General features: G+C 38.6%; 1 protein-coding gene across 4 annotated transcripts in view; it reads left to right on the forward strand.

The window, feature by feature from the left end:
• The window catches only part of CPED1 (cadherin like and PC-esterase domain containing 1), a 157,436-nt gene that overhangs the window by 125,687 nt on the left and 19,506 nt on the right, over window positions 1-12,243 (forward strand). For all 4 annotated transcript variants that reach the window (XR_004080177.2, XM_031046312.2, XM_031046314.2 and 1 more), the window contains exons 18-19: window positions 1,864-1,981; window positions 9,845-9,981. Coding sequence is in view for 3 of the 4 variants with exons in the window: in XM_031046312.2 (XP_030902172.2) it covers window positions 1,864-1,981; window positions 9,845-9,981 (255 nt within the window). In the remaining variant the exon portion in view is untranslated. The remainder of the gene's footprint in view (window positions 1-1,863; window positions 1,982-9,844; window positions 9,982-12,243) is intronic.

The following is a 12,243-nucleotide window of genomic DNA, read 5'->3' on the forward strand; positions in this document are numbered from 1 at the left end:
GGCTCTCATCTTTGCCATGAGTGATCATTTGTAAACATACTTAAGATCACAAGGTGTTTCATCTTTGGGCAAGGCAAAAACAATCTCATATCATTGCAGCACCTGAAGAAAACTCTAAAAATGTCTTCAGGCAGTTAGAAAAGCCCTTAATGTGCCATGCATTGGTAGAGCTGCAGTAAATCTGTACCTGCCATAGATTAATTTTGTGCATTATATTAAATATGTCAATAATGATGATAAAGTATTGGTCTTCTACAAAAGGAAACATGAAGCAAATGAGGCTTGTTCAGTGATTTACAATCTTTCATGACCATATAGTTTTAGACGTGAATTGCGCATTAAACACATGCAGTGTCCTTTAAAATTCATGGCTTGCATACTGCGAAAACACAATAGAGTTGAAGGGAGTTGGTGATGTAGTTTGACCTGCATATTTATTGTGATTAGTAATTAACCAGCCACATTAAACTGTTGTTAATAATATCATCCAGGGAATCAAAATCAATTTTTGTTTGTTTAAACACATAGCCTGAGCAGAGGTATGAACAAGAAAATCCCTGTTATTTTATGGCACTATGTTGGCAGCACATTCGGGAATTTCAGGCTTTCTTGTGAAGTCCTGTGCAAATTGTTTTGCTTTCTGATGTTAATGTTAGTTGGAGTAATACTGTCAAATAGCTGTACAGTGTGTCCAGACCCAGAGGCTCCAAGACAGCATCACAGTTTAACACTAAAAGATACTGTGCTGTTCATTTTTTTGTAATAGTCAAATCTTCCCTAGTTATAGTGCATTAAGCAGAGAACGGGACAACTGTACAAGGAACCCACACATAACTACCATGTATCTGACTTTTTATGCATAAAAGTGGCCTTCACCCTTCAAAGTCAGTGGGAAGATTTTATGTTATTTTTTTACTTTTTCTTTTTTCTCCCACCATGGAATTTAATGAGATCAGAATAATTCTGAGACAACTATTTCACTTTGGGTTTGATTGCATATTCAAGACTCACCACTATTTACTGAATTTCAGGGTGGATTTGTATCTCCATCTGTATAAGTGGCACATATCACATGGCAGTTGCCAAATTAACTTTAATATATTTTTAGAAAATAATAATAGAAATCAGCATACTTTGGTGAAGAAAGGAACAATGAAATATTTTCTTTTTTCTTTTTGGAGAAATTACATCTTCTTCTAGGTTTCAAGAATGCTTCTACTCAGAATGAAAACACTCCAGTCCAAGAGTGTTTCCATTTGTGTAGTTAGTTTGTAAAGAATTAGTGGTTCTAAGCATATGCAGTTCTTTAAAAAGGGAACTTTTGAATTCTTGAACATTACTGTGACTAATATTCCATTTGGCCAGAAAGGGCCACAACTTTCTTTTACAAAACATTTTACTAGCTCAAATATTTTCCCCTTGATTTTTTTTTTCTCTTTTCCTTTATGCATCTCTATCTCCTGAAGCTCACATGGAACAATTTATCACAGAAATGTATTCCATATGACTGCAAATGTGTGTACAAAATTTACTGAGGTCAAATAGGTAAAGCTTGTACACTAACTATAGACAACATAACATACATGAATATTATATATGTTTGGCTTAAAAATTTTCCTTGTACCTTTAGCACATGTAGCATCTTATACATTTACTGTGGATTGTGATAATTTATTACAAATCCATTGTCTGACTGGAAAAAGGATTCAAAATTTCATATTAAAAATATAGTGGAAAAGCAAAGGATTAATGAGTTGCAGAACCAACCTCAAATAACTTCTCTTTAAATGTACTTGAAGAGGATTTCAAAGTCATATGGATGGGTGCAGTACTGTCATTTTCACAGATTTCCTTTTAATTCAGGACTGTGGTTCTCGAATTCGTCCCGAGGAGTCCTGTGGCTTGCAGCCTCTGTCTCGTGAATACCTCTCAGCAATTTCACAGACGATGTTTAAGACATGTGAAGCTGGAGACACAAAAGGTTTGCAGTTAATCCTGTTTCTTCTGAAAATTAATTCTTGCACCTCATCAAAGTAAAACTAGAAGCAACGTTTCCTCTGTTCTGTGGACATGCACTAACCTACATACAGTAAATTTAGCTAACTACTTGTAAAAGTTGCAGATTTTAAAAATCAAGTTAGTTTGTGACAATTTTTAGTTCACAATTAGGCAGATAACTAATCAGTTACCTACTACTGCTTGTATTATTATCATGTAGCCTTTAAAATGCACTGAAATATGTCCAACAAAACCCGTTTTAAATGAAAATGCTTTATTCTAAATGGAAGGGATTATCTACTAAAAACAAAAATTAGCTTTAGGAAAAGAATACAACATTATGATCCATTTGAATTTTATATTTCAACTTCTATACAGGAAACTCAGAAATAGTCAAGCAGTAAAGTATGTGGTTTTGCACATATTGATACCTTAAAAACAAGATGGACAAACCAAACATTATATAGTACCCAATACAACCAAGATATCTCTTTGGTTTAGTGAGAATCCAGCTTACAACAGCTTGTCATGTTTAGGTCACAGCTGCATGAAGTTTTATGCAAGTGTACTTTAACAAATCTGAGTATTCCACAGGACTACTCGGGTATGCAATTTTATAGCTGAAGTTGTTGCTGGATTAGACAACAATAAATTATGTTTAATTCTTTGTTAGACAAATGAAAAACGACCCCACACTCCTGTATGGTCTGCTAAACTCTATTTTTTATCTTGCCGTAGATAGGAACAGCTTCTCACAGCAATAAATTTGAACAATCACAGAATAAGCAACACAAAATAAAAGGGATATGGGAACTGCCTGAATACATCACTTTGTGTGAAACAGATGCATATATTAACTTTTGTTATAAGAATGGAATGCACAAAGGAGAAGTAGTGTATTTTAATCACAAAGCAAATTGTGAATAATAAGCACAACCCATCTTATGCTACTATATCAGGACATAATGTTTCTGACTAGAAAACCCAAACCAAATCCACAGTAGAGTCCTTTTGGGGCAGATAAACTGTTTCTCCTGATATATAACATGTTTCTTTTGAATAATGCATCTAGCAAAATAAAGCTGAATATAAAATATTCTTTTGCAGCCTTATTGTGAATAATATGCACAATTAAAATGGAAACAAACTTCAGGAGAAGTAATCTCAAAGGGCAAGTATATTAAACAGGGAAGAATAATTTGTGCATATAAAACAAAGATTGCCAAGAGGTATCTAATGAGCCTAGAACTGGGGTTTGCAGTATCTGGCAACAAAAATGGCTGTATAGTTTTAATGTACGTCACAACTTCCAACTGGAACTGGAAAGCATGGGTTTTTTGTGGAAAATCATTCCAAATTTGTAACAGCCAAGTGAGATCCGAATCCTGGCAGTGAGCATTTTCCTAACACATGTGGGAGCAATTGTAAATTCCCAGCTGAAGCAGCAACATCTCTTTTACTTAAATAAATGTTCAGAGAAGCCAAGCAATGTCATTTCCTCTCAGAAGAAAGCTCAAAACTTCTGCAGAAGTAAGGCAGTGTCATACACTGACCTTATGCCAGGGAACAGGTTAGTTGTATAGGGGCGCTGAGGTACTACCACTTTAAAATGTAGCTGCGCTGGCAAAAGCTTATGTTTGTGCCTACAGAGGGTGAGGCACAGCAGGAGAGATAGAGATGAAACTCTGGTTCCTCCGACATTAGTGGTAAGATTAATGGTAAAACAGCAGTCTGCTTTGCAATTCAATACAACCAGGATTTCATGCCTCATTTCTAGTCCTTTGATGCAGTACACAGACAGTAGTTCAGGGAACTGGCTTCCTCCTGTCTTAGTCACCATGGCACTATTCTTTTGAGGAAGCTCTGTATCTTACCAAATATGCACTTAATTTACACCATCTCTCTCTCCCTTTTTGACTATTCCACATGGGAAAGTTCTGTCTTTCCATCTTGTTTAGATTATGGAATGAAATTATGATTCTTATAGCTATTAAAAACCTTTTTCTGTCTGAAAATTCCTTTTGATTCAACAGACCTTGAATGAAGTTATCACAGGAACATTAGCTCTCTGTTCAGTATTGCTGTATTATCAATAATAAATAAGCCAACAAGCATCAACTGTGTGCTTGGCTCCTCAGAGAGAGAGATATAATTGATAGATACCACGAGAACCCCAAGTTGTACTAAGTCACTGCAGGTGAATCACACTGGTGCACTCTGGAAATTTGGTTTGCAGGTAATTACAGAATATGGTAAGAGATCACAGATTTACTTTGCTGCTGGGAGGACATGTGTGTTTTAGTTGTATTCCACTTTCCACATTTACTGCATATCCAGTTTAACATAATTGTGTGTGAGCTCTCTCTTTTTGTGTTCAACAGCTATCTGGATTGGGGTCCAGCAGATACATAAACTGATGCTCAAGCGAGTGTCTTCTTTAGTTACAAGGAGTAAATTTCAGTTCGAAAGTAAGACTGTAGGCCTAAGGGCCTTTACTCTGTAGCAACAAAATTGTGTCCTTTAAAAGTAATTTCAGTTTTGTTTTTCATGAGTGCAGCTAAAAGCTAAAGGAATCTACAGCAAAGTCTTAGAGAAAACATTTTTCAAAGTCTTAGTGTGCCAAATAGACACCAAATCTAAAATTAAACTAGTCATAAATCATCAAACTATCTTTAGCATTAGTTTTGGTTGAGTATTTAAAATCTGAGTTGTCAGTTTAGAAAATAATTTTTTTCCTTTTATATGAATAACTGTTTAGCATTATTGGAAAACTTTGATTTTGCTCTTAAAAGCATAAGTTGTGTATGTGTGGCTATACCAGTGGGAAAGATTGAATAAAAACAAAAGAGGCTAAAAGGAGAAACAAAACTATCTTTACTGGTTAAAACTTTCAACTTTGGACTAATACATTTTAATACAAGGTACACAGATCAATGAATTATTTTGAAAGTATATTTCTTTTCATGCCTTTTTAAGAGAGCTGTTTTTGGAAGTACTGGCAACATTTAATCTCATATGTTAAGGAGAAGATTTATACATGAGATGATAAATTGCTCTGATGAGCCAAAAATCCAGTTTACTTTCACTCTTCCTGTGGAAAACTCATGAGTTTCTATAAAATTTTGCTTTTATCTGTGTTTAATTTGTGAATAAACTAACAGCAGCTCTCTCCTGCTCTCTTTCACTGAATAGCAGGTAAACTTTCCCTGGCCTGGTAGGGCCAATTACCAGAGCACCACAAAATTGGTTGAAGTGGTGCTGAAAGCTACTTTGCGTGCTGCTGCCTTATATAAATGGTGAAAAAGCAAGTTATAATTTTAATAGAAAATAATCTTAATTCCCAAACTGATATTGATTGTTTGCAGTATTTCTTCTTCTTTTATATATGTGATTCATTTCATCTTTCAACACAATCTTATTTTTAAATGTTAAGAATACATTGACTAATTGTTGTGAAGTTACTATAGGAAAAGTTCATAATAATTGGATTAAAAATGCATAAATTTACACACAATTTTAAAAAATCCATATAAATATAAAACCTGCAACTATTTTGTTAGCAGTAAATGTCAGTGCTTCCTATAAACTTGAGTTTATCTCCATATATCCTTGTTCTATAATTTTTTTACAATTGCCACTAACCTTTAGCATATGCCAAAAACTGACATATTTTTTCTTAATGTACCTAGAGAGCTATTCTATATAAACCAAAGTATTTGAAAGTTGTTTTTCAAAAAGTACTTATCACTTTCAGTTGCCAAAGTTTAAACTTTTATTGTTCAAATGTTTCAGCTTCTTAATATTCATTTTATATAGTTCTACTTTTCTAGTTTATTACCTAAAACCAGATTAGCTCATAAATATATGGGATGTTAAGAAAATTCAGTAAAATTAGGGATCTCAGATGTTGTAAACATTGCCAGAACTTTTATGTATTTGGCTTGAAAGAAAAACTACAACGTCAGGGAAAGAACTGCCCAGTTTTCATATAATTTAAATATAAACCACTGCTGAAAACAACTTTCAGCTCATTTATGAAGCACTTTACAGTAGAGTCCAGACCTTAAACCAATCAACTATTCTGTCCATGCTCTGTTACTCAAAAGGTACAGAACAGTAAAAGATACTTGCATGACACCTATTACTGTGTGTCTTGAGACCCTGCACTTTTCAGTTTCTTCATACAACTGCTATGGAGCTGGGAATGACCCTTTAGTCATGAGTTGCAAAGGAGGTGCAGAGGGAACTAAGGGCAAGGTCCACAAGTGGAGATAAAAATCTTACAGTATCAAAGCATGCCTGGTCCCAGTGGTGGCCAGGAGGCCACAACCTCTTCTCCCACAAGAAATTGCTAGGTTACAGTGATATTATTTTCCTGTCCTAATGAATTCTGAAGTTTGAAGTGATCCTCAGCTGGTAAGACCATTACAGGGAACATTGTCCTTAAGGACAAACAGCTTGGTGATTAGAACACAGACAATGCAAGTCTGACACTCATCCGAGCAAGGAGACCTGGGCAGCTCCATCTCCCTTACCTACCACCATTGTCCTGAGAGTTCCTCCTTCGATCTTGAACCAGGCTGTTTGCCTGGCAGCAGCCTTCAGGAAGCACCCACACCAGTGGGAACCAGGGGAGCTGGTTTATGTTCACTGCCCCACAGGGTGGTGAAGCCAGTGTTTAGGATCAGTCTGCCATTATTTCCTCCATGTCATCTGCATGTGTAGCTGAGAGTGGGGTGAGCATATTCTGCGCAGAAAAAAAGCTTCAGAGCAGATGAGGCTGCTGTGGGTTATAATCCCATATAGAATCATAGAACAGTTAGGGTTGGAAAGGACCCAAGATCATCTTAAGGATGGACCTTAAGATCATCTAGTTCAAACCCCCCTGTCGTGGGAAGGGACACCTCACACTAAGCCATGTCACCCAAGGCTCTGTCCAACCTGGCCTTGAACAACGCCAGGGATGGAGCATTCACAGCTTCCCTGGGCAGCATGTTCCACTGACTCACCACCCTCACAGTAAAGAACTTTTTCCTTATATCCAATCTAAACCTCTCCTGTTTAAGTTTGAACCCGCTACCCCTTGCCCTATCACTACAGTCCCTAATGAAGAGTCCCTCACCAGCATCCCTGTAGGCCCCCTTCAGATACTGGAAGGCTGCTATGAGGTCTCCACAGAGCATTCTCTCCTCCAGGATGAACAGCCCCAACTTTCTCAGCCTATCTGCACATGGGAGGTGTTCCAGTCCCCTGATCATCCTCTTGGCCGTCCTCTGGACTTGTCCCAAGAGTTCCATGTCCTTCTTATGTTGAGGACACCAGAACTGCACACAGTACTTCAAGTGAGGTCTGACAAGAGCAGAGTAGAGGGGTAGGATCACCTCCCTCGACCTGCAGGTCACGCTCATTTGATGCAGCCCAGGATGCAGTTGGCTTTCTGGGCTGCAAGCAGACATTGAAACTGCATCATTTTCTCATCAACCAACACCCCCAAGTCCTTCTCTGCAGAGCTGCTCTGAATCTCTTCTCTGCCCAACCTGTAGCTGTGCCTGGGATTGCTCCAACCCAGGTGTAGGACCTTGCACTTGTCATGGTTAAACTTCATGAGGTTGGCATCAGCCCACCTCACAAGCGTGTCAAGGTCCCTCTGGATGGCATTCCTTCCCTCCAGCGTATCAACAGAACCACACAACTTGGTGTCATCGGCAAACTTGCTGAGGGCACACTCAATCCCACTGTCCATGTCACCGACAAAGATGTTGAACAAGACCGGTCCCAACACCGATCCCTGAGGGACACCACTCGTTACTGGTCTCCAGCTGGACATTGAGCCATTGACCACAGCTCTTTGTGTGTGGCCATCCAGCCAGTTCTTTATCCACTGAGTGGTCCTTCTATCAAACTGATGTCTCTCCAATTTAGAGACAAGGATGTTGTGTGGGACAGTGTCAAACGCTTTGCACAAGTCCAGGTAGATGACACCAACTGCTCCACCCCTGTCCGTCAGTTCCATAGCCCCATCATAGAAGGCCACCAAATTGGTCAGGCAGGATTTCCCCCTAGTAAAGCCCTGCTGGCTGTCACCAAGCACCTTGTTGTTTTTCATGTGCTCTAGCATGCTTTCCAGGAGAATCTGCTCCCAGATTTTGCCAGGCACAGAGATGAGACTGACTGGTCTGTAATTCCCCGGGTCATCCATTTTCCCCTTCTTGAAAATGGGGGTTATATTTCCCTTTTTCCAGTCATCAGGAACTTCACCTGACTGCCATGATTTTTCAGATATGATGGCCAGTGGCTTAGCAACTTCATTTTCCAGCTCCCTCAGGACCCACAGATGTATTTCATCACGTCCCATGGACTTGTGCACAAAGATATGAAATATATGTATGGAATATATATATATATATATGGGTTATCTTCCCGTAGCATTGTGGCATACATTCTGCCCTTAGATGTACCAGTTCTTGATGGTTTTATTTATATGGACTTCTTTATCTGCTGAGTCAACTCACCCTGCCGCCTACCAAAACATATTCACATGGGGCTTGTGCTCATCGTATGCGCACGCTGCCTCCCTGGAAATTGCCTTCTGCCCAAATTAGCAGCTGACTCCCCCAAGGCCACTGTCATCCTCAGGGTTGCTTCACTCCGCCTCCCACTCTGTCCCAGACCTGATAAGTGTTGATAGGCACTCATAGCCTGTTTTTTTTGCTGTGGCTTCCTGTGTAGCATCAATGTATCACACACAGCAAAGCTCACCCATTTGCTGTCTGGTGGCAGTGATGGTCACAAGCACTAAGACCAGGCCTACTCTGCAAACATTTGCTTTTGGAGCTGTTTGATGGGCTGCAGTGAGAAACCTGGCTGTGCTAGGGAGACCTAATAGCATTGACACAGGGACCTCAGGGCCCCTGCACTCTTCCTTTAATCAGAGCTAAAGCAGGTTTTGCTGACAGAGCTACATAGGCGTTGGGAGATATTGTTAGGAAGGTGCACTTGTATGGGCTAGAAAAAAGTGTTCCTTGTGTTGACTTGAAAATAAAAGGTATCTCAAAAGTTTTCTGTCTTCCTTCAGAAGTTAAATCCCTCAGACTTCCAGTAGGATTTTGTAAATTAATGCTTTAGAAAACTAACATAACAAAACAACTCAACCTTAGGCAAGAGGTGCCTAAACCCCACTGACTTCTGGTAATTCCACTTTATGCTCCTAGTCTGGAAAATGATTTTTGAAAATAGGAAAATCAGGCTCTAACAAATCACATGGGTTATTCACCTGACCTTACTTTCACCTTCTGAAATGTATACATGTAGTCTGGGACAGTCCTCTGAATTCTCACAAACCAAAGAAATCAGTATTTTTGAGGGAAAGTCATTGTCTCTCTTGTTCCATTTTTCTCTCAAGGGACTCCTGAAGTCTAACTTCAGCCAACAACCCAACTTTTAGATGTTTAATTGTACATGAGAATGAACCTTGTCTTTAGGCCCTTCTGGATACGGATATTTTCTTTTTGCCTTCAGTCTCCTCAACCCCCTTTCCCTTTCTCATACCCCTTTTGTGAAAAAAGGACAAGCTGCTACAAGAAAGACAAGATGAACTGAGAAATGAACCCACGAGCAACTGTCAGATTTGAGCCTTCGCAACTCTTTCAGGGAAAGGGAAACCTCCCATGCTAGCTAAATGAACAGGGCATAACACAGAGGAAGGAAAGTCTCTTCAAATGGTTGGGGGCATTTAATTTAGGGAAAACTCCCATGACAGCATACTCAAAAATATCTTGCCTGCTTTATAATAAAGCTATTCACAAAAATGCAGAGGAGGTATTGACATCCCGTTTCTGTTTTCCAGGGCAGTGGATTGTCCCTTGCCTCAGCTGCTCTGACAACAGGACCTGTGACTGGAGAGAAATAACGTGGCAGCCCCATGGTTGCCAATACGCTGTGCTAGCGAAGCCTGAGCTCCAGCGCTGCGTGGAGGGCAGAAGGGTATGTGACAGATTTTACATTTTAATTTGGTATTATTTACCTGGATATTTGGTGTCCTGAAGCTTTAAAACCACTTTTATGATTGATGTGTAAGAAAATCCCTTTTTATTATAAATGGAAAAAGGTACTGATAGAAAATCCACATGGTCAAAAAACAACCATTATCTATAGTTAAGACTTATGCAGACACAGTTTTCTGCTGCCATTTTGCATAGGACCTTAGGTCACACCAGTGGAGCTTCAAGACCTACGGTGTACGTGGTTACCAGTTAGACCTGTAGTGAGTATGCAAGGACTGCAAATGGAGGATGGCTTTGCACTGTTGTCACAGTTTGTGTCACACTCAATGTGCAAGTTGGGTTTCTTCTGCTGCGTACCTAATGCATGGCATTGCTTGTGCACACTAATCTTACCAAGTCTTCTTGCACATTCTTTTCTTGTAGTGAAGCTTCTAAAGTGATTGCTTGGAAATACAAGGTCTCCTTAATAAGCATGCTATGACTGTAAAACTGTTGAAACAGAACTCTGATCTGAGGCTCAGGTACCTTACTGAGGATACAAGTATCCAGAAAGTAAGTAATTAATTGTTATAAACATTTTTATAACGTATTGTCTAGGTAAGAAAATGGTATCTAAAAGTAGCATTTTTATAAAATCTGAGATCATGTCCATATAGACAAATGCAAAAATAAGTCTTCAATTAACATATCCTCTTTCTTTTCTGGTCAATTCTTTTCTTGCCCAAAATCCTGCATTGCCATTTGGTTTTATTTCTGCCTGTGGTTTTCTCCATTACTAGAGCTGTGGGCTTCTCCTAACATATTTTTCCCAAAAAAAGTAGGTTTATATGACAGAGGAGATGCTTGATCTGCTCCTTGTGTACAAAACAACCACTTATGGATTGACCACAGCAACAAATATAGAAGAATTTGATAGCTTTGCTTTGGTTTTAATTTCCCTGGATGTCAGGCTGCTTCAATAGGCAAACACCCTTTGGTCAGGCAATTGAAGGATAGCAGAGGAACAGTACACCACTGTGGAAGCAGATTGGCAGCATATTGCTGGGAAGATTTTGCTGACATTCCTACCTCCTGAGTCTGACCACTCACGCTCACCAGTGTGAAAAACAGAACAGTGTTAAGGGTCCATTGAAACCAAGTATTAAATGTATGTTTGTAAGCTTAATTTCTTGATTCAGATTCCAATTTCTAAGGTCACTGATCTAGTCTAGTGTCAGATGAGAGCCAGATTCTATGTGACCTATATTAACAGAAAAATCTTTGTAAAACTAATTGCACTCGTTTCGCTTTCTTCATTTTTTGCAAAATCTTCCATCATTTTCTGATGTTCTGGTTTTGGCTGGGATAGAGTTAATTTTCTTCCTAGAACTTTCTAACCTCCCTAAACTTTCTAAACTTCACTGCTCTGTAGAAATCTGCTGAATTTCTCCTGTTACCTTTGCACAGATGTCCACTTAACTTAATTATCCTTTTAAAGTCTTCACCCTAAAGCATGTTTCTATTTTGGTATGTTTCCCCTATATCTTTCCCTCTAGTGTAATTTCTGTTATCGTTTTGCAGTGGCAAAAACTTTGTGTGACAGTTTTTTCAATGGGATTTTTGCTTCTGTCACCAAATAAATGTAGAGCCTGGAGCAACAAGCTTGTGTCAGTAGAGCTTAAGAACTAAGAGAGAATTTGTTTATGCCTAAGTCAGATGAGTAAAAATGGTCTTCTGCTTGGGTGATAAGGTCCTGATTCTGCTTGTGATTAAGGCAAAATTTAGAATCACTTTACACAGCCTAAGATATATAATAGAGAAAGTATTTTCAGGTGCTCACTGAAAGACTTTCTCTTGTCAGTTGAATTGAATGTATGATATATGTTTAAGCAAGCCGGTCTTTGATAAGGGAGCTGTTAAGTGGACATCAAGACATAATCCTTGTGAGCAAATAAATTTTTATTACACAAGAGATTTTGTTAACCATCTAGAAATATCTAAATTTCTTAATTTATGATATTAGTTTTGAACCACTGTATACCTTATATTTAAGCCCTACAGAGATTACTGATTTCTCAAACAAACATCATAGTTTTCATAATAAAACATGCAGAAAGTTTCAATGTAAACAAATTGCAAAAAAACCCATGTGAGTGCAAAAGACTCACAAATTCTCAACTGAAGTGAAGAAAACAGATGATCTAGAATGAGGGCTGCTTTATTTATATTGTCATTTGCTAAAGTTAGCTGAGAGCAACAGAGC

Source organism: Melopsittacus undulatus, chromosome 5 (genome assembly GCF_012275295.1).
Source record: "Melopsittacus undulatus isolate bMelUnd1 chromosome 5, bMelUnd1.mat.Z, whole genome shotgun sequence".
Lineage (NCBI taxonomy): Eukaryota > Metazoa > Chordata > Aves > Psittaciformes > Psittaculidae > Melopsittacus > Melopsittacus undulatus.